The sequence below is a fragment of the Aegilops tauschii genome, chromosome 3 (genome assembly GCF_002575655.3).
Source record: "Aegilops tauschii subsp. strangulata cultivar AL8/78 chromosome 3, Aet v6.0, whole genome shotgun sequence".
Taxonomy (NCBI): Eukaryota; Viridiplantae; Streptophyta; class Magnoliopsida; order Poales; family Poaceae; genus Aegilops; species Aegilops tauschii.
The window spans coordinates 59,321,620-59,343,058 of NC_053037.3; the positions used below are offsets into that span (position 1 = coordinate 59,321,620).

Consider the following 21,439-nt stretch of genomic DNA (forward strand, 5'->3'; position numbering starts at 1 on the left):
ATATATATATATATATATATATATTTATTGTGTCAAGGCTTACACGTACTCTCTTTTTGTAATAGAAAAATAGGAACCGTTAAATCTCAGTCGACTAAGATTTAGTCAAGTCTCAATCAACCTGTTTTTTGTTTTTTGAGGGGCAGTCAACTGGTTGTCTGTTGTATTGTTTGTCTGCTTGAAGATTAGTGCGCTGCTGGCTTTGTGTCTACACGGGCCAATTTTGAGGGGCAGTCAACTGGTTGTCTGGTACAGAGATTGGTTGGCCTGCTGTTTGTCTTTGCTTGTCTTTTCCCGTCGGGCTTGGGTTTGCTTGCGTGATGGGCTAGCGAGGGGCTGGAGCCTTTTTCGTTGTCAGTGGCTCTTTTTCGTTTTTGGTTGCGCTGCCATTTTTATTTTTGGTTGTTTTTCATTTTTCATTTTTTTGGCGGGGGATTTTTCATTTTCCATTTACTCTTTTGTACAGTATGTGTCTGATTTTCTTTCTTATGTTTTCTTTTCTTCCTGTATTTTGTGTTTTTGTCTCATTTTTTAGGTATTTTTTTGTTTTTGATATCTTTTATGTAATGTGAGTTGTGTGAATATTCATATTGCAACCTACAATCGTCTGCAATTGCAAGGGGTACTACGCCACTGCAATTTGGATCGGCTAGGGATGTTTGGCCAGTTGCATGTCCACCACTAGAGTTGCAACTGCATGTGTCACAACCCGCCTGCAACTCCAAGTGTACAACGCGACTACAACTAGAGGGCGAGGGATGTCGGCCAGCTGCATGTTCATGAGTAGAGGTGCAACTGCACGTGTCGCAAGTCGCTTGAAACTGCAAGGGGTATAACACAATTGCAACAGGAGGGGACAGATGTTAGCCAGTTGCATATCCACCACTAGAGTTGCAACTGGATGTGTCGCATCTTGCCTACAACTGCAAGACTGCAACTGGAGAGGGGGAGTTACATGCCCACCACTAGAGTTGCAATTGCATGTGTCGCAACCCACCTACAACTGCAAGGGTACACATGACTGCAACTGAAGGGGAGGGATCTTGGTCAGTTGCATGTCCATCACTAGAGTTGCAACTGCACGTGTCACAATCCACCTGCAACGGCAAGGGATGCACTGCGACTGGAACTGAAGGAGTGGGATGCTGGCCAGTTGCATTTTCATCACTAGAGTTGCAACTACACGTGTCATATCCTACCGCCAACTCCAAGGAGTGCGACGCATTTGCAACTAATGCGGTTCAAAAAAAATTATTTGTCATTTTTTATTTTTTATTAAAAATACAAAATAAAATTTAAAGGTTTAAGAAAAATAATATCAAAACCTAGAAAAATGATGGGAAACTGGATTGGAAGTTTTTTTTTCCTGAGAAAAAGTGAACCGGGAGGGAAGGTATAGAATTGTTTTGCTAAAGGAATAAAGAAAGAGAAACTAGCTGATTCCTAGCCCATGAGCGACCGCACTTGAGGTTTAGCAAAAAAGAAAGGAACTGCCGATTCCTAGCCCAACAAGACATGTCACGAGCCAGCTGCAAAGGAGAGCGTACACCGCCTGAGCCCACGTACACATGCATGATGTCAGCCGAAGTGTAAGTCGACTGAGACCTAGCCAGACCCTAGAAAAATATGCATGCACTCCTTGATCTGGCAAAAATTGAAATGCGTTACTAGTTTAGAAACTCAAAAGAGATTGCACACTAGGGCAAATACTAAGGGAATTGCTCAATTTAGTCTATATCTTTTTCCAATGATCATATGTAGGCCAAATAAGGCCCGAGGAAAAAAACACATGGCTGCACACAGAACACTGTGTGCTGCCCTGCCTCTACGTCGAGGATCATGGGTCGAGAAAAGCAATTATCCCATGCACGGGAGATCCCGTGCATGAGAGAGCCTTTGGATTTGCTTGGAGATTTTGTGTCATGCATAAGTACTATCATACCTAGTGTGCTCCGGCGTGATGTTGGTTGTGATCCATGGCTGGCCCGGACTTGAGGCCAACCTTGCTTTAGCTCTCGGGTGAGCGTCTCTACACTTTGACGGTTCGGCGCCTTCGAGCCTAGGCGAGGGGAAGGGTTCCCCTTCGGTGTTAGAGAAAGCATGTGTTATGTCATCTCCAGTTCCTGGTTTCAGTCATGTGCCCGACCTATTCTAGCGGATGCAGATCCTCGTGGCTTCTCCCGTAGTCGTTTCAGGGCCTTTGTGTAGTGGGCTTATCCTCAATTAGCTGCACTTCAATGTAATTTTCCGTTTGCTGGTTGTAGGTGTAGCGTTGTTAGTTGTTCTGCTTTCTCCCTTGTTTCCTTTAGCCGTTGCTTTGTTCGTGGTCTGCTTGTACTCCTGGCCGGTTGATGGCTTTGTTAATTCAAAGTCGGGCTCCTCTGAAGCCTCCGTTCCAAAAAAAAGTCACTTTTTCTCTCACGGCATGCTACAAACATACTGTTCACCATCCCATGAGTTTTATCATCGGTTTTGTTTGGCGAGCGGGAGGTCAGAGTTTGATCCATTGGATGGCGAGACACTCGAAGATTAGTGCGCAAGGCAAGAGCAGAGGGGTGACCAACGAAGAAACAGCCATGCTTTGTGTCAGCTGGGCATGTGTGAGATTTGGAAGCACCGGAATGACATCGTTTTCAATGGAGCAACACCGTCGCTCGATAGGCTCACATGGAAGATCGACGGTGAAGGAAGAGCTTGGAGGAAAGCGGGACTACTAAAAGGGGACCTCGATGGTTTCTTCGCGGGATTAGTAGTGTGGGTAGTGCTCGAGTAATTCTGTTTAGATTAAGAGTGTGGTGATAAAGTGGTTAAACTTCCAGAATTGTGCAGTGGTGAATATCTTAAAAGGAGAAGCGGATTGTGCTAAACTGATGGAGCTACTGTCTGCTACTTTTTGCAAGACTAACCACTGGCCATGGCAAATCAGAGGGCTCTCCAGCAAACCTTTTTGATCAGATTCCCCCCTTGGAAGAAAGTGGAAGACCTCATTGAACTGCCTGGATTCTCCCTGCCACAGGATGTGAATGTAACATTAACTGAATGGAAGGGTGGATGTGAACCTTTTGGAGAGCTGGTTGAAGCATGGGTACTAATTGAGGGGATTCCCCCAAAGTGGTGTACTTGGAAAGTTTTTGCCCAAATTGCTTCACTGTTTGGAGTGCTTACAGATGTGGGTTGGATTGGAATGTTCAGAACCTTTTTTGAGAATGTTAGAATTAAAATAGCCTGCAGAGATCCAACTAAGATTCCTTTTGAGAGACTAATTGAGATGAAGAAAAAGTTGTTCCTGCTTGGTTTCACTGTTGAGGGCTTTGAACAGACAGGTGGTGTTGACTCTGTCATTGATGTAGATGAGGATGAAGATGGTAATGAGGAGGATGAGAGAGCTGAGGAAGAGCATGCTGAAAAGGATAATGGAACTCATGGAGAACATGCTTCTGAAGGGTCAGGTGATGGTGATCTGGCCATTGATGAATTAGACAAAGCTAACTTCTCAACCAAATATGGGTCCTCAAATAAGTATGGTGTTCAAAGTTTGGTGGTTACACCTATGAAACATGACCATGATGCTGATCTGGAGGATTTCATTATGAAATGTGCTTTGGCTGTTGTTGACCTTGGTGTTACATCTTCTGATGGACATGAACCTAAATCTGGCTGTGTTGGTAACCTTCCAGAACAACACCAAAATGCTGATGGGGAGGGAAGAGAGGATGAAGGAGTGGTGACCCAAAAAACCCCTCTCCATCTGAGAAGAATGATACATACATAACTCCTGAGAAGAGTGCTGGTAGTATGGAATACTGTGAGAATGTGCTAAGGTCAGTGGATGTATCTGATTCTAAAAATGAGGAGATAAAAGAAGAAGAGTTGGGGGTTCTCCCTCTTGAGTCTGTCCAAATCCTATAAAGTGAGACTTGGAAGAGGTCCCTGGCACAGCCGTGCATCTCGGCCAATGGCCGCCTTGCACCAGGCTCGAGGAGTTTGACCCCCGTCGTCTGCTCGTTTCGCCTCTCGAGATTTGCCTATTAATTCTCCGAGTGGCCGGCGGCGCCTGTGCCATTGCCAATACGATATCACGACGACTGGGCTTCCATCTTCATCTCAATCTGCAGGTTAGCATATCTCAACTTGCAGGTTTGCCTTTTCTCTTACTGAATCGATTCGTCAGTTCGTCACTGCTTTATTTTGCTTGCATACAGAAAAAGTGCATACGAAAATTTGGATACAGATCTTGTACGAGATTCGGCGATGCAGAAAGAGAGGGACAAGAAAAGCACCAAGGGTGTTGGCGAACCTAAGAAGACCATGGATTCTAGTGGTGGCAGCGTATCAAAGAAGGCGAGAACAACAAGCAAGGGCAACACGAACACGGAGCATCCAGAGAAGGAGGATGAAGAGATCTTCGACGTCTTCTCCCTTGAGATGGATACTCTGGTGTGCGACATATGCTTTCATCCAGAGAAGGAGGCATGCCGCTTCGCGCCGTACCTCTGTCCGTTCGACGGCTGCGCCTACCGCGGCCGCCTCCTCTACAGTCACATTCTTGACGCCCACGCGCCAGCCGGCGACGCCGCCACCTTCACCAAGAGTACCACTCCCAACACTATGATCGTCACAGTGACGCTACAGAAGTCGACGCCCTTGCGCGCGCTGCTCCACCCCGACGGCAAGAGCGTGTTCCTCCTGCTCTCAACGGCGGCGACCTCCTCACGGGCCGCTCGCTCTCGGTGGTCCGCGTATGCCCATACGGGGCCGAGGTGGATCAGGAGGCGGAGTCAATATACTTGAAGGTGTATGGCCACCGGCGGTGGTCGTTGTCGGCGTGTGGGGAAGTGCCGTTCGTCCGTATGCTGCAGGGGTACAAGGCCAAACGCTTCCTGTTCGTACCGGACGATTTCTGGGGCTCAACCGGTAGCATGGACGTCATAGTTGTCCTCTGATTGGCGGTGGCCGATGTTTCGTTTCCGCTCGATCGAGAGCATGAGCTGTGTTTCGTTCCCTGACGCTGGTACGTACTAGTAGTTTCATATATCTGCTGAATCCTTGGTATCCTGCCGGTTGTGTATCTTTTGGTTTTCGGTCCTTTAGACGGTTTATTGGTGTTGCCCTGTTACCTTCGAGTTTTTACCTGCTTTTTTTTTTTGCCAAATGTGGGATTATGCATGCCTGTATTCTTATGCTTATGCACCTGCTTACATATACCTCTCATGGAATTGTTTGGTAGTTCTGATATCACTCACCATGTTCTGTCAGTCTACTACTCCAGCATATCATCTCCAGTATGCAGAAGTACTAAATAAAAACTTATCTAGAAAAAGCATATCATCTCCATGTTCTGTCAGTCTACGAACTAGATCAGGACACTTTTGCTTTAGCACCTGCTTACATACCTGTTCAGCCAAGTATATATTACCTTGTATGGCCGGATCATTCTCCAATGTTTTCTTTTGCCAACTTGTACAGCCGTGCTTTAGCACTTCCACAATGTTCGTAGCCCGGTAGTTCTTATTGCCATGTTGTGTCTGTCTACTTTAGTACTCCCTCCGTCCCAAAACAAGTGACTCAAGTTTGTACTAACTTTGTACTAAAGTTAGTACAAAGTCGAGTCACTTAATTTGGAACGGAGGGAGTACTAGACAGTAGTATATCATCTCAAGTCTGCAGTACTAACTGAAAAACTTGAGCTAAAAAAGCATAAATATTTTTACAGGGAGAGAAAGGAATCTTGTAACTCTGAAAATTCGGTCACCCAACTATGAATTCGATCAGGATTTGAGTAAAGAAGCACATCACTATCTATTTTCATGATACAACATGTCACACCATTTCCCCTTAACTTATAAGCCTTGATGCAGATGACTTGCAACAGTAATACAACAGTACAACATTAACTACTACCTCCTCACCTAAGAAAAACAGTAACTACTACCAATTATGTACTACATATGTTTTCATAATCTTCACACCTGTTACCCCACTGCTTCTAAATGAAAATAGAGCACCATTTCAACTTCTCTTTCTAATAGGGAGAACCCATGTCCCTATGATTACAACTGCAAACCCAACACCAAATCCCAATCCAGACAAGAGAAATAACACAATGTCTGCAGGGTTTTCCTTCAAAGGATGAACCGTCGTATATGGTGTTGTCTCATTGCTGCATTTTTTGGATAATGGAGGCCCGCATAACCCATCGTTCCTCATAAATGAGCTGTTGGAAAATAACTCAAAATGAGGTGATCCTGGTATTCTTCCCTCCAGTTTATTGTTGGATAAGTTTAGTGTCCCAAGGAAGTCCAAAGATGCTAACTCTTGAGGAATCACTCCCGTAAGCTCGTTCGAAGATAAATCCAAAGACTCTAGTTTCTTCAAGTGACCAAGCTGGGATGGCATTCCTTCAGTCAAGGAGTTGTGTGACATGTTGAGAATGTTGAGCAAAACAAGATCCCCAATAGCTTGGGGGATGCTACCATGGAATGCATTGTTTGACACGTCAATGTGTATAAGGGTCCTTGCGATCTTTGGAAGTGTGATGGAATACCCTTTGTAAGTGAGTGTAGTGGCGACTTGATATTCTTGTTGGAGCCTTTGTAGTTCAAATGTGTATTTCATCGTTGATATCCCGTTAGCGGTATCGACCATCATGGACTTTAGATTCATAAGCCATTCCTCTGTCAATGTACCGGAGAAGTTGTTGGAGGCGAGATCCAGAATTCGCAGTCTTGGAAATTGACAATTGTTTTTATTATTAGCAACAGATGGTGCCACTTGTCCAAAGAATTCGTTAGAATTCAGGACAAGTACTTGAAGACCAGGAAGTCCACTCATCCAACATGGAAAAGAATCGTTCATCTGATTATTTCCCACATCAAGAACCTCCAACTTCTTGCAAGAAGAGAGAGATCTAGGCAATTGCCCTCGGATCCAATTTCCACTGAAGTCTAGCACCTCAAGCATGCAATTGTTGTTGACATCACGAGGCAACTTGCCTTGAAGCTGATTTTCTTTCAGATTTAGAACCCTCAATGCTTTTGTGTCCTTCATTAGACATGAGGGTATTGTGGCATGGAGGATATTGTAAGATAGATCAAGAAATTGTATCTTTGTACCACAAAAATACGGTAAAATATCCCGAGACAGTTGGTTTCCTGATGCCTTGAAAATGGCAGTTTTTCCAAGTTGAGTAGAAATATTACGTGGCATGGATGAAAAATGGTTGCATGAGTAATCTAGCACACTGCCAGAGGATCTTGGTATGGGTATAGGCCCCTTGAACATGTTGAAGCTGAGATCCAACACGTCTACTGGGCCCAAAGGGAGAAAGCTGTCATAGCCAACACTAGTAAATATATTGTGCGATAAGTTTAGATAGAAAAGGTGTGAATTGCTCCATGTCTCCCAAGCCCACTGTGGCACGACCCCTTGAATTTGGTTGTTTGAAAGGTCAATCACATAAATCCCAGCTAAATGCTTCAATACATTGGGGAATTTACTTATGTTGCAAGATGCTAGCTCTAAGAACTTTATGTTTGGAAAAGACACGGAAGAAGTAATATCTTCTCCGTCTATTACATTTAGTTTTTTGTTTGAGAGCTTTAAGTTAGATAGTTTGGTAATTTCCACAACGAGTTAAGTTCCACTTCGCCACTAAAATTATTCGAATGAAGTAATAGGGTGTCTAGTTGAGTTAAGTTAAAAATACATGGAGGTATTTTCCCTGAAAAGTTACAACTATAAAGTGACAATATTCTCAGTTTCGACAACTCACATATGGAAGAAGGTACTGGTCCATGCAAGCCACAAAGGGAGAGCTCAAGAACCTCCAAGGAAGTTAAGTTTGTGATCCATGGTGGCATAGATCCTACTACTTCTAAGCCAGAGACCTGCAATGAACTCAAGAATTTGAGCTCACTGATTGACGAGGGAAGATCACCAACAAAACCCTGCGCACCAAGGCCTAACTTCTTCAAGGATTTGAGATTGCTGATGGAACTTGGAATTGAACCGGAGAAATTGGTGTTGCCGACGAGCAAATTCTCAAGATTACTATCAGCTGAGAAATTTGGTAGAGTACCAGATAGGCCAGGAATTTGGTGAAGATCAATAGTCACCAATCTCTTGTGCTGAAAGATAGACGGAGGGACCCAACCGTGAAGGTCATTATAACTGAGTTGGAGAACACTCAGAGAGGATAATTCAACAAAGAACTCGGGAAATGGACCGGTCAAATGGTTGTGCTGCAGATCAATCACCGACAAAGACTGCAAACCGGCAATTGATCCGCATATGGGACCGGTGAGTTCAGAGTATGGCATGCTAAGAACACGAAGATTCGGAGTGTACCTGGCCAAAGCAGTGCACCACTCACCCCCTTGACCAGAGAGATCCACGAAGCCAAGATGGAGCTCCCTCAGACCACCCATGTTTGCAAGTATGGCTGTTAAGTTTGGGAGTGTGAGCTGCCCTTGGCGAGTTATGTCGGCGTGAAACTTGCCGTCGACGTGGAACGGCCCAATTGATGGTTCGAAGTGGAAGGAAAGGTCGAGAGAGACAAAAGGTTGGTGAGGCGGCCTATGCTGGGTGGCACCTGACCTGAGAAGTTGGTGGCTGAGAGGTTGAGGTGGGTGAGCTTGGTGAGCCGCTCAAACCCGGCGGACGGTATCTCGGACATACGGAAGTCGTTTCTGGCTAGGTTGAGATACCTGAGCGAGCTTAGCTCGAAGAGCAAGAGGTCGAGGTTGGGACTCTCCAGGCCGCGATCGCCCAAATTAAGCGAGGCGACGCGGCCGGTGGCGCCACGGCAGCGGACGCCTTCCCAGCGGCAGCAGTCCCAGCCGGCCTTCCATGAAAGGAAGGCGGCGGTGGAGTGATTTGTGGCGGAGAAGGATTGTTTCAGCCAGAGCAGCGCTGACGCCTGGTCCGGCGACGCCGGGGTGTGATCAGTGAACGTAGCCTCCGGACGGTGAAGCGAGTTCACGGCAATGAGCTGGAGTTGTAGGAGCAGAAGCAGCAAGCGGAATGGCTTGGGACATGCCATCGCTAATTGTGGAGGAGATGTGCGTGCAAATGATCCCTTGCAATGTGCGATGGCAGGTTAAATTTGCGTGGTGTAACTTGTGTGATGTACCAGCACCCTGTTATATACGTAGTACACGTTACCCCGTCGCATAGAAGTCTTTCCCCTAGGGTTTCCTAGGGTCCAACCTTTCCTTCGGCGGCGCCGCCGAAGTACACCAAATCTACGTCAAATCCCACCGATCGACGGCGTTTTCTCGAGCGAAGGACGACGAGGGGCTGGTAGAAGTGGACTCCGACGATTGCATGGGGGACCCGAGCAGTCAGGGGGTGAGAGGAGGGATGGAGATACCGGAAGTAGAGGCGGCTAGGGTTGAAGATCCATCTTCGGGCGGCGGGCTGGGCCCGAGGAACACGAAGGCAAAGGGTGATGAGGATGTAGCGAAGACGATCGGCGGGAGTGAGGCTGACGTTCAGAAGGACGATGAGGAGGCAGATTGGGAGCAATATGTGGCAGACGAAGATCTAGATGGTGCGTTTGAGAACCTCAAGCTGCAAGGGGAGGAGGAAGAAGATTTGGATCTATCTGGGGAGTTTGAGAATCTGATCAAGGATGTTCGCTGGATGGCGCTCTTTAGGGTTCATACCCTACGGCCGTTTAGCCATGCTTCTCTGCTTAATTCCATGAGGAACGCGTGGGCGTGTGCGCAGGGGGTGACCTTCAACATTAAGGGCCCCAACTTGTTCTTGGCTCAATGTCATTGTTTGGGAGATTGGAAGCGAGTGATGGAAGGGGGGGGGGCGTGGCAGTTCAGGAGGGATCCGGTGGTTTTAGTAGAGTATGATGGATTTTCAGATGTAGAAGAATATGAGTTGAACATGTATCCATTATGGGCTAGGATTAAAGGATTGCCGGACAGATTGACTAGGAAGAAGGAGTTGGCAGAAAAGGTTGCAAAGAAGGTAGGAGAAGCTCCGTTTACAGTTACGGTGAATGAAGGAAGGATCAACCCATCAAACTTCTTGAGAGTCCGTGTGTTCGTCAATGTAACAATACCATTAGTAAGGTTTGTGCATATTACTTTGAAGGAGAGGAAGAGGTACTCGGTGTTTTATGAGAAACTCCCAGATTTATGCTTTTTTTGTGGGCGTATGGGACATGTTGTGGAGGAATGCGGAGACGGAGTACATGACAGTGCACTTTGTGAATGGGGGGATTGGCTGCATTGGGTCAGTGAACCAGTGGGTTCAGGTGGTCGAGGAGGTAGAGGTGGAGGGAGCGATGGAGGTAGAGGAGGTGCTTGCCCTGCTGGGTGGGGGCGTGGAGGAAGAAGGGGTGGTAGAGGAGGTGAAGCTAGAGGAAGTAGGGCTGACGCTGCGGAGGAGAAGGAGGAGGTGGTTTCTCAAAGGGAGGGAGGTTTGGAGCTGACTGTGGGGATGGATATCATGCAGTTTAAGATGATGAAGGCGGCGGAGGAACGTACAGCGAGGAAGAGGCTGGTGAATGAGGATGGCGTGGTCAATGCGCGGGGCCAGGGTGTGCAGAACCTAGGAGGAAAGGTGGCAGATGCGGTCCTTCGCTTGGAGTTTGGCGATGCCAATGGTGTAGGGATCCCGTCGGACCCTAAGGGCACTCCGGGCAAGAACCCAATAGTGAAAAGGAGGAAGCAAGGGGAAGCAGTGGGGGAGGAGAGTGAGGGAGTTGACATGGACACCACTACGCAGGCGGCCTCCGGTGAGGAGGACCGTCGGATCCAATGAATTGCCTAAATTGGAACTGCCAGAGAGGGGAGGACACCCGGACAATTCGTGAGCTAGCGACGTTGTGTAAGTCGCGTTCCCCCATGCTGGTGTTTTTGTGTGAAACAAGACAAAAGGAGGAGAAGATGAAAAGGATCCGTGCAAAACTTGGTGTGAAGGGTTTTTGTGGAGTGGATAGCAATGGTCTAAGTGGTGGTTTGGCACTATATTGGAGAGAAGAATGTGTGGTGGATATTCTGGACAAGGATGACAGGTTCATTGATATAGTTATCAGGGTTCGGGAAGGAGTGCCAGAGTGGAGAGCTACCTTTGTATATGGAGAACCGCGGGTGGAAAATAGACACCTAATGTGGACTAAGTTACGGGATATGAAAACTGCTAATAATTTGCCTTGGCTAGTAATTGGTGACTTTAACGAAGCTATGTGGGATTTCGAGCATTTATCGGTCACGCCAAGGGCGGAAGCACAGATGGTAGCGTTCAGGGATACGCTGGAGGTGTGTGAATTAGTAGATCTTGGGTTCACTGGCCTTCCTTTCATGTATGATAACAGAAGAGGGAGGTCGGCAAATGTCAAGGTGAGACTTGACCGAGCAGTGGCTACAAATGATTGGCGAAATTTGTTCGCTTTTGCTGCAGTTGAGCATATACCGTCCCCATGTTCCGATCACCTCGTGGTCTTCCTTAAAGGGGAACCGGACCCGGGACCGGTGAGAGAAAGATGCCGGAGGTACGAGGTATTTTGGGAGAGAGATTTGGCGCTGCCAAAAGTGGTGAAAGAAGCATGGACAGTAGTAGGGGAGATTCATAACCTAGCGCAATGAGAGAGGCCCTGTCAAAAACAATGACTGCGCTAGGTTCATGGAGCAGGAAATTTGGTAATGTAACTAGAGAACTTGCGAGGTCTAGAAGCCAACTAGAGGAGCTTATGCACATGAATGCGGACAGGGAAGAAATAAGAAGTGTCATGGATAAAATGAATGAGTTGTTGTATCAGGAAGAGATGTTGTGGATGCAGAGATCGAGGATATCCTGGCTGAAGGAAGGAGATCGAAATACAAAGTACTTTCAAAGCAAAGCAGTTTGGAGAGCGAGGAAGAATAAGATCAGGGAATTGACGGACAGCATTGGAACCGTTCATACTGAGTTTGCAACGATGAGCAATATCGCAAATGAGTATTTCCATAATACATTTGCTGTAGATACTACCTTGAATGCATCTGAAGTAGTAAGTTTGTTTGAACGAGTGGTGTCGTCGGCCGATAATGATAGGCTGTGCGCGCCATTTACGGACAAGGAGATCTCTGACGCATTGTTTCAAATTGGGCCTTTGAAGGCACCAGGGCCGGATGGCTTTCCCGCTCGTTTCTTTCAGCGGAATTGGAGTACGGTGAAGGAGGGAGTCATGGGTGCGGTCAGGGAGTTTTTCAGTTCCGGTGTTATGCCTGAGGGTGTTAATGATACATCAATTGTGCTCATTCCAAAAAAAATCTAATCCCTCAAGGATGTCGGACTATAGGCCAATAAGTCTTTGTAATGTCACGTACAAGGTAATTTCAAAGTGCCTTGTTAACAGATTAAGGCCTTTGTTGGATGACATAATCTCGGTAGAGCAAAGTGCTTTCATACCAGGCAGGATGATTACAGACAATGCCTTGGTTGCTTTCGAGTGCTTGCATTATATTAAACAAGAAAAGGACCCCTCAAGGAGTTTTTGTGCATATAAGCTAGACTTGTCAAAAGCTTATGATAGAGTTGATTGGGCTTTCTTGAAGCAGGTGATGCAAAGGTTAGGGTTCTCTCACAGATGGATTGATTGGATTATGGCGTGTGTCACATCGGTGAGGTATTCAATTAAATTAAATGGAACTCTCCTGGATTCATTTGCACCGCCGCATGGGCTACGGCAAGGAGACCCACTCTCTCCGTTTTTATTCTTATTTGTGGCAGATGGACTTTCAGCTATTTTGAAAAGCAAGGTGCAAGCCGGCGATATTGCTCCCATGAAAATTTGTAGGAGAGCCCCGGGCATATCCCACTTGTTGTTTGCAGATGATCCCATGTTGTTCTTTCAGGCTACGAGGGATCAAGCGGAGCAGGTTAAAGCAGCTTTGGATCTTTATAGTGTGGCCACGGGCCAAAGTTTGAACTATGAAAAGTGCTCTATTTTCTTCGGGGAAGCATGTCCGGCCCCCGATCAGGAGCAGGTCGGGGATGTTCTTAAAGTCAAAAGTCTGGTTTTTGAGGAGAAGTACTTGGGTCTTCCAACACCCGAGGGTCGCATGTCTAAAGGGAAGTTTCAAAACCTTCAAACAAGCCTTACCAAAAGACTTGTCCAGTGGGGTGACGGATTGTTGGCGCAGCCGGGGAGGGAAGTGCTTATAAAGTCTGTCACCCAAGCTTTACCCACATATATAATGGGAGTGTTTAAGCTTCCGTTCTCGGTGTGCGACGATCTCACTAGAATGGTGAGGAACTTTTATTGGGGGTCGGAGAAGGGGAAGAGGAAGGTGCATTGGAAGGGTTGGGATCATCTTATGCAACCAAAAGATAGAGGTGGAATTGGTTTCCGAGATTTTCGTTTATTCAACCAAGCCCTGCTAGCTCGCCAAGCTTGGAGGTTGATCACAAGGCCGGATAGCTTGTGCGCCCGTTTGCTCAAATCCAAATACTACCCAGCGGGCAAGTTAGAGGACACGGTGTTTGCTGGAAATGCCTCATCATCTTGGCAGGCTATTAGCCATGGTTTGGAGTTGTTAAAGAAAGGTCTGATTTGGAGAATAGGCGATGGGAGAAGCATTCGGGTGTGGCGGGATAGCTGGATACCAAGGCCTTTCTCTTACAAACCGATCTCGAGGCAGGGTGTCTGTCGCATTCGATATGTGTCCGATCTTTTGAATGACAATGGGACCTGGAAAGTTCAAACTCTGAACCAATATTTCATGCAAGCAGATGTGATGGAGATTGTAAAGATCAGGGTGTCACCTAGGCGTGGCGAGGATGTTCTTGCATGGGGGCCGGACAAGTTGGGTGTCTTCTCTGTGAAGAGTGCGTATCATCTGGCGTTCGACGAGATACACAGGGCCAATGCAGAATCATCTAGTTCGTCGCCGTCAGGTGCGAGAAGCTGTTGGAAGTTCATCTGGAGTTGTGGTGCTCCGCCAACAGTGGCAAATTTTGCATGGAGAGTCGCGACCGATGGGCTGCCAACGTGGAAAAATAAGCATAAGATCGGATTGGAGACCACAAGTGTTTGCCCAGTTTGTGGACTAGACACGGAGGATAACTTTCACCCGTTCGTGCGCTGCCAGTTCGGGAGGGATCTATATTTGAGAATGGCAAAAGTCTGGAGATTACCTCGGATACAGTCTTTTGTTAATTGTGGCAGGGAGTGGCTACTGCAAGTACTCGCGTCTATGAGCGATATTGAGAGGTGTATGATACTTCTTGTGTTCTGGAGAAGTTGGTTCATACGCAATGAGGTGGTGCATCATAAACCGGTACCACAGATGGAAGTATCGGTCCGATTCCTGCAGAGTTATCTGGGCTCTCTGATGGCCATCAAGAACGATAAAGGTGTGGATTCAGTGAAAGGAAAAGCCAGCATTATGATGGACAATAGTCTTCAATCGGTTACTCTTAAGGCTACGTTGCCTAGATGGGAAAAACCGAAGCATGGGTGGACAAAACTAAACACGGATGGAGCTTTTGTGTCATGTGAAGATGCTGGGGCAGGCATGATCTTGAGAGATGAGGCAGGAAGAATCATCTTCTCCGCGTGCAGGGCGTTACGGGTCTGCCGAGATGCGCTGGAGGCTGAGCTTTTTGCTTGCTTGGAGGGGCTATCCTCTTCGGTTCAACGCACAACGCTGCCGATACAAGTTGAGCTTGACTCTTCTGCTGCTGTGGCTATGATCACATGTGGAGATATTGATCGTTCGATCTACTCGTCTTTAGTTAATGAGATTAGAGATTTATTAAGCCGTCATAAAACTTGTATTACTCATGTAGCTCGTTCACGGAATAAGGCGAGCGACTTGTTAGCTTCCTTTGGTCGTCTAAATAATAGGACTATGACTTGGTTAGGGTCGGGTCCTCCGGAAGTTCTGGAGTTAGTTGCTGAGGATTGTAATGATACTGTGATTGAGTAATACAAGGTTTGAGTTCGAAAAAAAATATATGTAGTACACAACACAAGTATGATCGATGTATCTAGCGAGCTGGCGACAGTTTATTGGACCGTGCACTAGGCGGTAACGATGGCCAGCAACGACTGGTCCGCGCGCGCAGAGCCGCACACGCCGCGGTCATGGGTGTGCCACGTCCAGTCACGAGCAAAGACTAAGACCTTAAGTCAATGGTCAGCTTTTTATTTATGATAATACGAGTCTCATTTATATCATAAAAAATAAAGTATAAGTCACGTAAAGACCGATATGATAAAACTGAAAAGATAGCAGAACATTTCTGAGTTTGACACCAATGCACGTCACCAGTCTCCGGCACCACCATAGCAGCCACCGAAGAAAAGAATGAAAAATCACCTCCCCACCCAAGCTCGAGACGGCTCCATCGCTGATATGCAGCTTCGTGGACCTTCAAGGTGGCTCATCAAAAATGAAGCCCTTGTCGTTAAACGAAACAGACCGAGACAACACCCCGGACATGTCATCGAACTCCAGATCTGGCACCCCACCATGATTAAGACGCCGAAGGAGGAAACCATACCAACATCCACGAACCACGAGCCCAGCACATGTTCTGTCTTCCAGATTTTGTCGATGCAGACCACAATCTGCATCCGCTTCTGGACTACCTCCCAAGCTCCGCGCCGTTGCTGAAGCAAACGCCGTCGCAACGGCGGAGCCCGAGGAGACAGGTCCATCATGAGGATGCCGCCGCCGTCACGCCGTCCTTACTTGAACAAACTGGTTTCCATATCCATCCCAAACCATAGGACAGATGGCTCGTTAAAGAATGATCCGAAAAATCTTTATTCAACGCCGTTATTGTCGCCGTTAAAATAAAGACGATGAACAACATAAAAATCTAAACTACGAGGGAGTAAAAATGATCCTTCATATTTATGTGGACTGTATTTTCTCTCGGAGAGGAGAGCGGTACATACTGGTAGTCCTGCTGCTGTCTTCTCTCGACACGTTGACTTCTGGCCTTTCCACGTGTGGTCTATATGAAGATAGCTACAGGATGATGACAGGCTCACTTGGACTTGTTAAGAATAGCATAGTTGCTTATTAATTAAGTTAATTAGAATTAAGTTAACTATTAGATAAGTTGTTTGGTTCTCAAGCGAGAAGCAACCATGTCCTTCCATTGCTTTCAAGGCAACTATATAATTCCTTGGCTCTCAAGTAACTATGTATTTACTTGACCGTCAAGCATCATGTGTACTTCCGCCTGGTACAAATACCCCACTTCTATCATCAATAAAGACTGATGGATCATCTTTCATTCAAACTCTCTCGTTTTTTATTTTTCACTTAAAACACTTTATCATGCACTTTGCTCTCCTATCGAGCGATTTGGCCGGACAAGAGAAGAGCAGTTTAGGATAAGCAGGTAGGTAACAATGAACAGGTTACAAAAGAGGCTATGCATCAGAATAGGAGCAAACAATAACAGTAGCAAAATCTAATGCAAGCATGAGAGAATGGAATGGGCGATATCGGGATGATCGAAGGGGGGCTTGCCTGGTTTCTCTGGCAAGGAGGGGTCGTCGTCGACGTAGTCGATCATAGGGGCGACATCGGTCTCGGGGTCTACCGGAGAGAAGAGGGGGAAGAAACAATAAATATAAAGCAAGAATAACATCACAAAGCATAACATGGCAATATGATGTGCCGGGTGTGACCTAACGCATGGCCACACGATAAAGGTGAAGGGGGAATTCAATCGGGAATGTAATCCCGGTTCCGGACCTGTATCAAACAGATGACCGGAGGAGGAATGTTCCATGTTCAGCATGCTAGGGGCATGTGACAGATGAACGGACCGCAGATTCGGATTTGTTGGATTTTTCTGAGCAACTTTCATGTAGAAAACATTTTCATCCGAGGTACGGTTTATTTTCTATGAATTTTCAAAGATTAAAGCATATTTCTGGAATTACTTAAATTAACAGAAAAGAAATTATGACATCAGCAGAGTGTCAGCATGACATCAGCAGGTCAACAGACCCGCTGACTGGTCAAACTGACCAGTGGGTCCTACATGTCATAGACAGAGGGCTAACAGTGGGTTATTTTAATTAAACGTGGTTAATTAGCAGCTGAGACCCACATGTCAGTGACTAATTAGCTAAACTAATTACTTTTAATTATAAAATCATTTTAATTAGTTATTTAAGTGGTGGGGCCCGCACGTCAGTGGTACTGAGCTGCCCAGTCAGCAGTTGACTGGGTCAACTCAGTCAACAGGCCCCACGGGCCCACGGTTAGTGGCTCAGGGGACGGGCCCCAGGCGTCCACGTCAGCCCACGCCGGCGCTGGTGACCGGAGTAACTCCGGCGGGCCATTTCGCGATGGCGCATCGCCGGCGAGGTTCGGAAATAGCCGTCCGGGGCCTATTTGACGCGCGAGAGGCGTCGTTCCGACGCGGTGAACGAACCACGTCGAGTGGCGGCAGCGGCAGTAGCTGGGGAGGCCGGAAAGGTCGCCGACGTCGAGCTTGGCGGCGGTGGCTTTCGGGCGTGCTCGCGCTCGTCGCTGCAGGGCACGGCAAGGACCGTGGAAGGTGGCGTTGGACTGCTGGGAGCGTGCTGAGCACGATGCCATGCTCGTCCGAGTTGGACGGAGAGTGTGGACACGGCGACGAGTACGGCGGCGGAGGCGCGCTACGGCCAGGACGGTAGCTACGACTAGGGGCGCGGTGAGGCGAGGAAGGAGAGGGGAGAGGACGGAGTGGAGCTCACCGAGCGGTCAAGAAAGACCCTTGGTGGCTTAGGAGCAGCAGAGCTCGCCGGGGAGGAAGGGGATCGCCGGCGGCTGTCGAGGAAGAAGACGATGTGTGCGGCGACAGTGGAGCTTCCCCGCTCCGATCCAAGGGCGTAGGCAACGTAGGTGAAGGCGCCGACGCTACTGGACATGCGCAAACGGCGTGGGGTGGCCGGCGGCCGCGCCTATGGCGAGGACTAGGCGACGGTGTCGTCGGGCAGTGGATGGGGAACCGGGGGAGAGGAAGGCGAGCGCGTGGGCGAGAGTGAGAGGGAGGGGGCAAGTGGAGAGGGCAAGTGGGTGAGGGAAGACGAGGGGAGCCCGAGGCGTCGCCCTTATCCTCTCCCGGCGAGGCCGGCGAGGTGGTCGGGGTCGACCTCGCCCCTGTAGCGACACGAAGCAGAGGAACATGAAGGGGAGGGAGCGACCGGTGAGGGGGGAGTGGGCCGGCCTGCTGGGCTAGCTGGCTCGGGTGGGCCGAAGCCCAAGTGGGGCAGGGGCTTTCTCTCTCTCTGCTTTTCCTTTTTCCTTTTTTTTGTTTTCCTTTTTTTATTACCTCTCCCGGCGAGGCCGGCGAGGTGGTCGGGGTCGACCTCGCCCCTGTAGCGACACGAAGCAGAGGAACATGAAGGGGAGGGAGCGACCGGTGAGGGGGGAGTGGGCCGGCCTGCTGGGCTAGCTGGCTCGGGTGGGCCGAAGCCCAAGTGGGGCAAGGGCTTTCTCTCTCTCTGCTTTTCCTTTTTCCTTTTTTTTGTTTTCCTTTTTTTATTTTCAGCAGCTTTTGCATTTTCTTTTTAGCCAATAATGACTTTGCAAAATTATGCCAGTGGCCAAAACAATTTCAAAGAATTAAAGTGCACTGCCACAAAAATATTGTGAGACTTTTGAAATAGTTTGCCAATTTTATAAATTAAAAAGGCATTTAATTTATTTCTTAGGTCACTGTTTTAAGTAGTTTAGGCCACTTAAACCCTTTGCAAAAATGTTGGTTCACCACCAATATTAGTTGTGCAATATTTGGCACATGATGAACATTTTTGTTTTCATGTTTGAGAAATTTTGAATTTCACTTAGCATTTGAATTTGCATAAAAAGGGGAAGTTGAAAGAAACATGAGATAATAATGATCAGACACATGTTTAGCAAAAAGATTAACTTAACCCCAGGGGTTACTGTAGCATCATTACACCGGGGTGTTACAACTCTCCTCCTCTAAAAGAAATTCTCGTCCCGAGAATTAAGAGGTAGAAGGGAACAGATCGGGGTATTCAGCACGGAGGTTATCCTCGCGTTCCCAAGTGGCTTCATCTTTAGAATGATTTGACCATTGCACCTTGAGGAACCTAGTAACCTTCTGGCGTGTTTGACGTTCAGCTTCTTCAAGAATGCAGATCGGATGCTCTTTGTATGTGAGATCATCTTGCACTTCAATCAGCTCCGGATCCACTTCACGTTCCGGATCCTTGAAGCATCGACAAAGTTGCGATACGTGGAAGACGTCATGAACGTGAGAGAACTGAGGTGGCAACTCCAGTTGATAAGCCACCAGTCCACGACGGGCCAGAATGCGGAAAGGACCAATGTAGCGCGGAGCTAGCTTGCCCTTGACTCCGAATCGATGAGTGCCTCTCAATGGAGTGACACGCAGATAAGCTTGTTCACCAGGTTGATAAGTCGAACCCCAGTGTTTCCGGTCATAGTTGCTCTTCTGGCAGGACTGGGCCGCCTTGAGATTATCCCGGACAATGCGAACCTGCTCTTCAGCTTGTTGAATAATGTCTGGACCAATGAGTGTCCGTTCCCCAGTTTCTGACCAATTCAGAGGGGTTCGGCACTTACGTCCATAGAGCACTTCGAAGGGTGCCATCTTCAAGCTGGCTTGATAACTGTTGTTATAAGAGAACTCTGCATAAGGGAGAGATTCTTCCCACTTCTTGCCGAAAGAAATAACACAAGCCCAAAGCATGTCTTCAAGAATTTGATTGACTCGCTCGACTTGGCCTTGGGATTGGGGATGATAATATGAGTTCCCATTGCCTCTTGGAAACTATCCCAGAACTTCGAAGTGAATATACTGCCGCGATCTGAACTGATCTCCTTCGGAATGCCGTGGAGTGACACAATTCTGGAGATATACAAGTTTGCTAATTGACTAGGAGTGATTGTCTCCTTGACTGGCAGAAAGTGAGCAACCTTCGAGAATTGGTCGATGACGACAAAGATAGCATCGTTCCCTTTCTGAGACTTGGGAAGGCCAGTGAGGAAGTCCATTTGGATCTTATCCCACTTCCATTCAGGAATCGGAAGTGGTTGTACAAGTCCAGCCGGTTTCTGATGTTCTGCTTTGACGCGACGACAAACGTCACATTCTTCAATATATCGAGCAATGTCTTGCTTCATATTAGACCACCAGTAATTCTGACGGATGTCTAGATACATCTTGGTACTTCCCGGATGAATAGAGAGAGGGGTGTCATGCGCTTCTTTCATCACCTTCTCTGTCATAAGCTCGAACCGGGGTACTACAATGCGATCTCTGAAGTATAAGGTTCCATCTTCACCAAGTGATAAATCTCTAGATTTCTCTAAGGCAGGATCCTTTTTCATCAAATCAACGTGAGCATCTTTGGCTTGAGTAGACTTAATTGCTTTCAGCAGAGTTGGTTCCAGGACAAGGTTATTCAGAGAACCCTGTGGAACTAGTTGAAGGTTCAGCTTGCATAGCTCTTCATAAAGGCGGGGTTGAGCTTTGTAGACCATGTGATTGTTGCAATAAGACTTACGGCTCAGGGCATCGGCCATTACATTAGCCTTGCCAGGGGTATAGGATATACCGCAGTTGTAGTCAGCAATAGCTTCCATCCACCGCTGCTGACGGAGGTTCAGGTCTGGCTGAGTAAACAGGTACTTCAGACTTTGATGATCAGTGAAGATCTCACAACGATTACCGAAAAGGTACTGTCGCCATAGCTTCAGTGCAAAGATAACCGCAGCAAGCTCGAGATCATGAACTGGGTAGTTCTCTTCATGAGGACGCACTTGACGGGAGGCATACGCAATTACTTTGCGCTCTTGCATTAGGACACAGCCTAATCCTTGACGTGAAGCGTCGCAATAGATGACGAAGTCCTTGCGAGAATCAGGGGGAGCAAGCACTGGGGCAGAAGTCAGCTTGTCCTTGAGTGCCTGGAAACTTTCCTGACATTTGTCTGTCCAATCAAACTTAACGCCCTTGTGCAGCAGATTAGTCAGGGGCTTGGCAATCTTGGAGAAGTTCTCGACGAAACGGCGGCAATAACTGGCAAGTCCGAGAAAGCTTCTGACTTGCTTGACAGTCTTCGGAGGGGTCCAGTCAAGAATAGCCTGAATGCGCTCTGGGTTGATGGCAATACCATCCTTGGAGATGACATGACCAAGGTGTTGGGGAACGTAGCAGAAATTCAAAATTTTCTACGCATCACCAAGATCAATCTATGGAGTAATCTAGCAACGAGGGGAAGGGGAGTGCATCTACATACCATTGTAGATCGCGATGCGGAAGCGTTGCTAGAACGCGTATGAAGGAGTCGTACTCGTAGCGATTCAGATCGCGGTTGATTCCGATCTAAGCGCCGAACCACGGCGCCTCCGCGTTCAACACACGTGCAGCCCGGTGACGTCTCCCACGCCTTGATCCAGCAAGGAGAGAGGGAGAGGTTGGGGAAGAC

The 21,439-nt window shown here is 47.6% G+C and overlaps 1 protein-coding gene and 1 pseudogene across 1 annotated transcript; one reads left to right on the forward strand and one right to left on the reverse strand.

The window, feature by feature from the left end:
* Positions 1–3,947: 3,947 nt before the first annotated feature.
* On the forward strand, positions 3,948–5,116 carry LOC141020925 (uncharacterized; annotated as a pseudogene).
* Positions 5,117–5,365: 249 nt separating this feature from the next.
* LOC109769700 (receptor-like protein 7) lies at positions 5,366–9,040 on the reverse strand. The gene is given in 3 exon segments (XM_073511588.1): positions 5,366–7,610; positions 7,613–8,555; positions 8,558–9,040. Coding segments are annotated over 3 exon segments (3,027 nt in total). The 3' UTR covers positions 5,366–6,009.
* Positions 9,041–21,439: the final 12,399 nt, after the last annotated feature.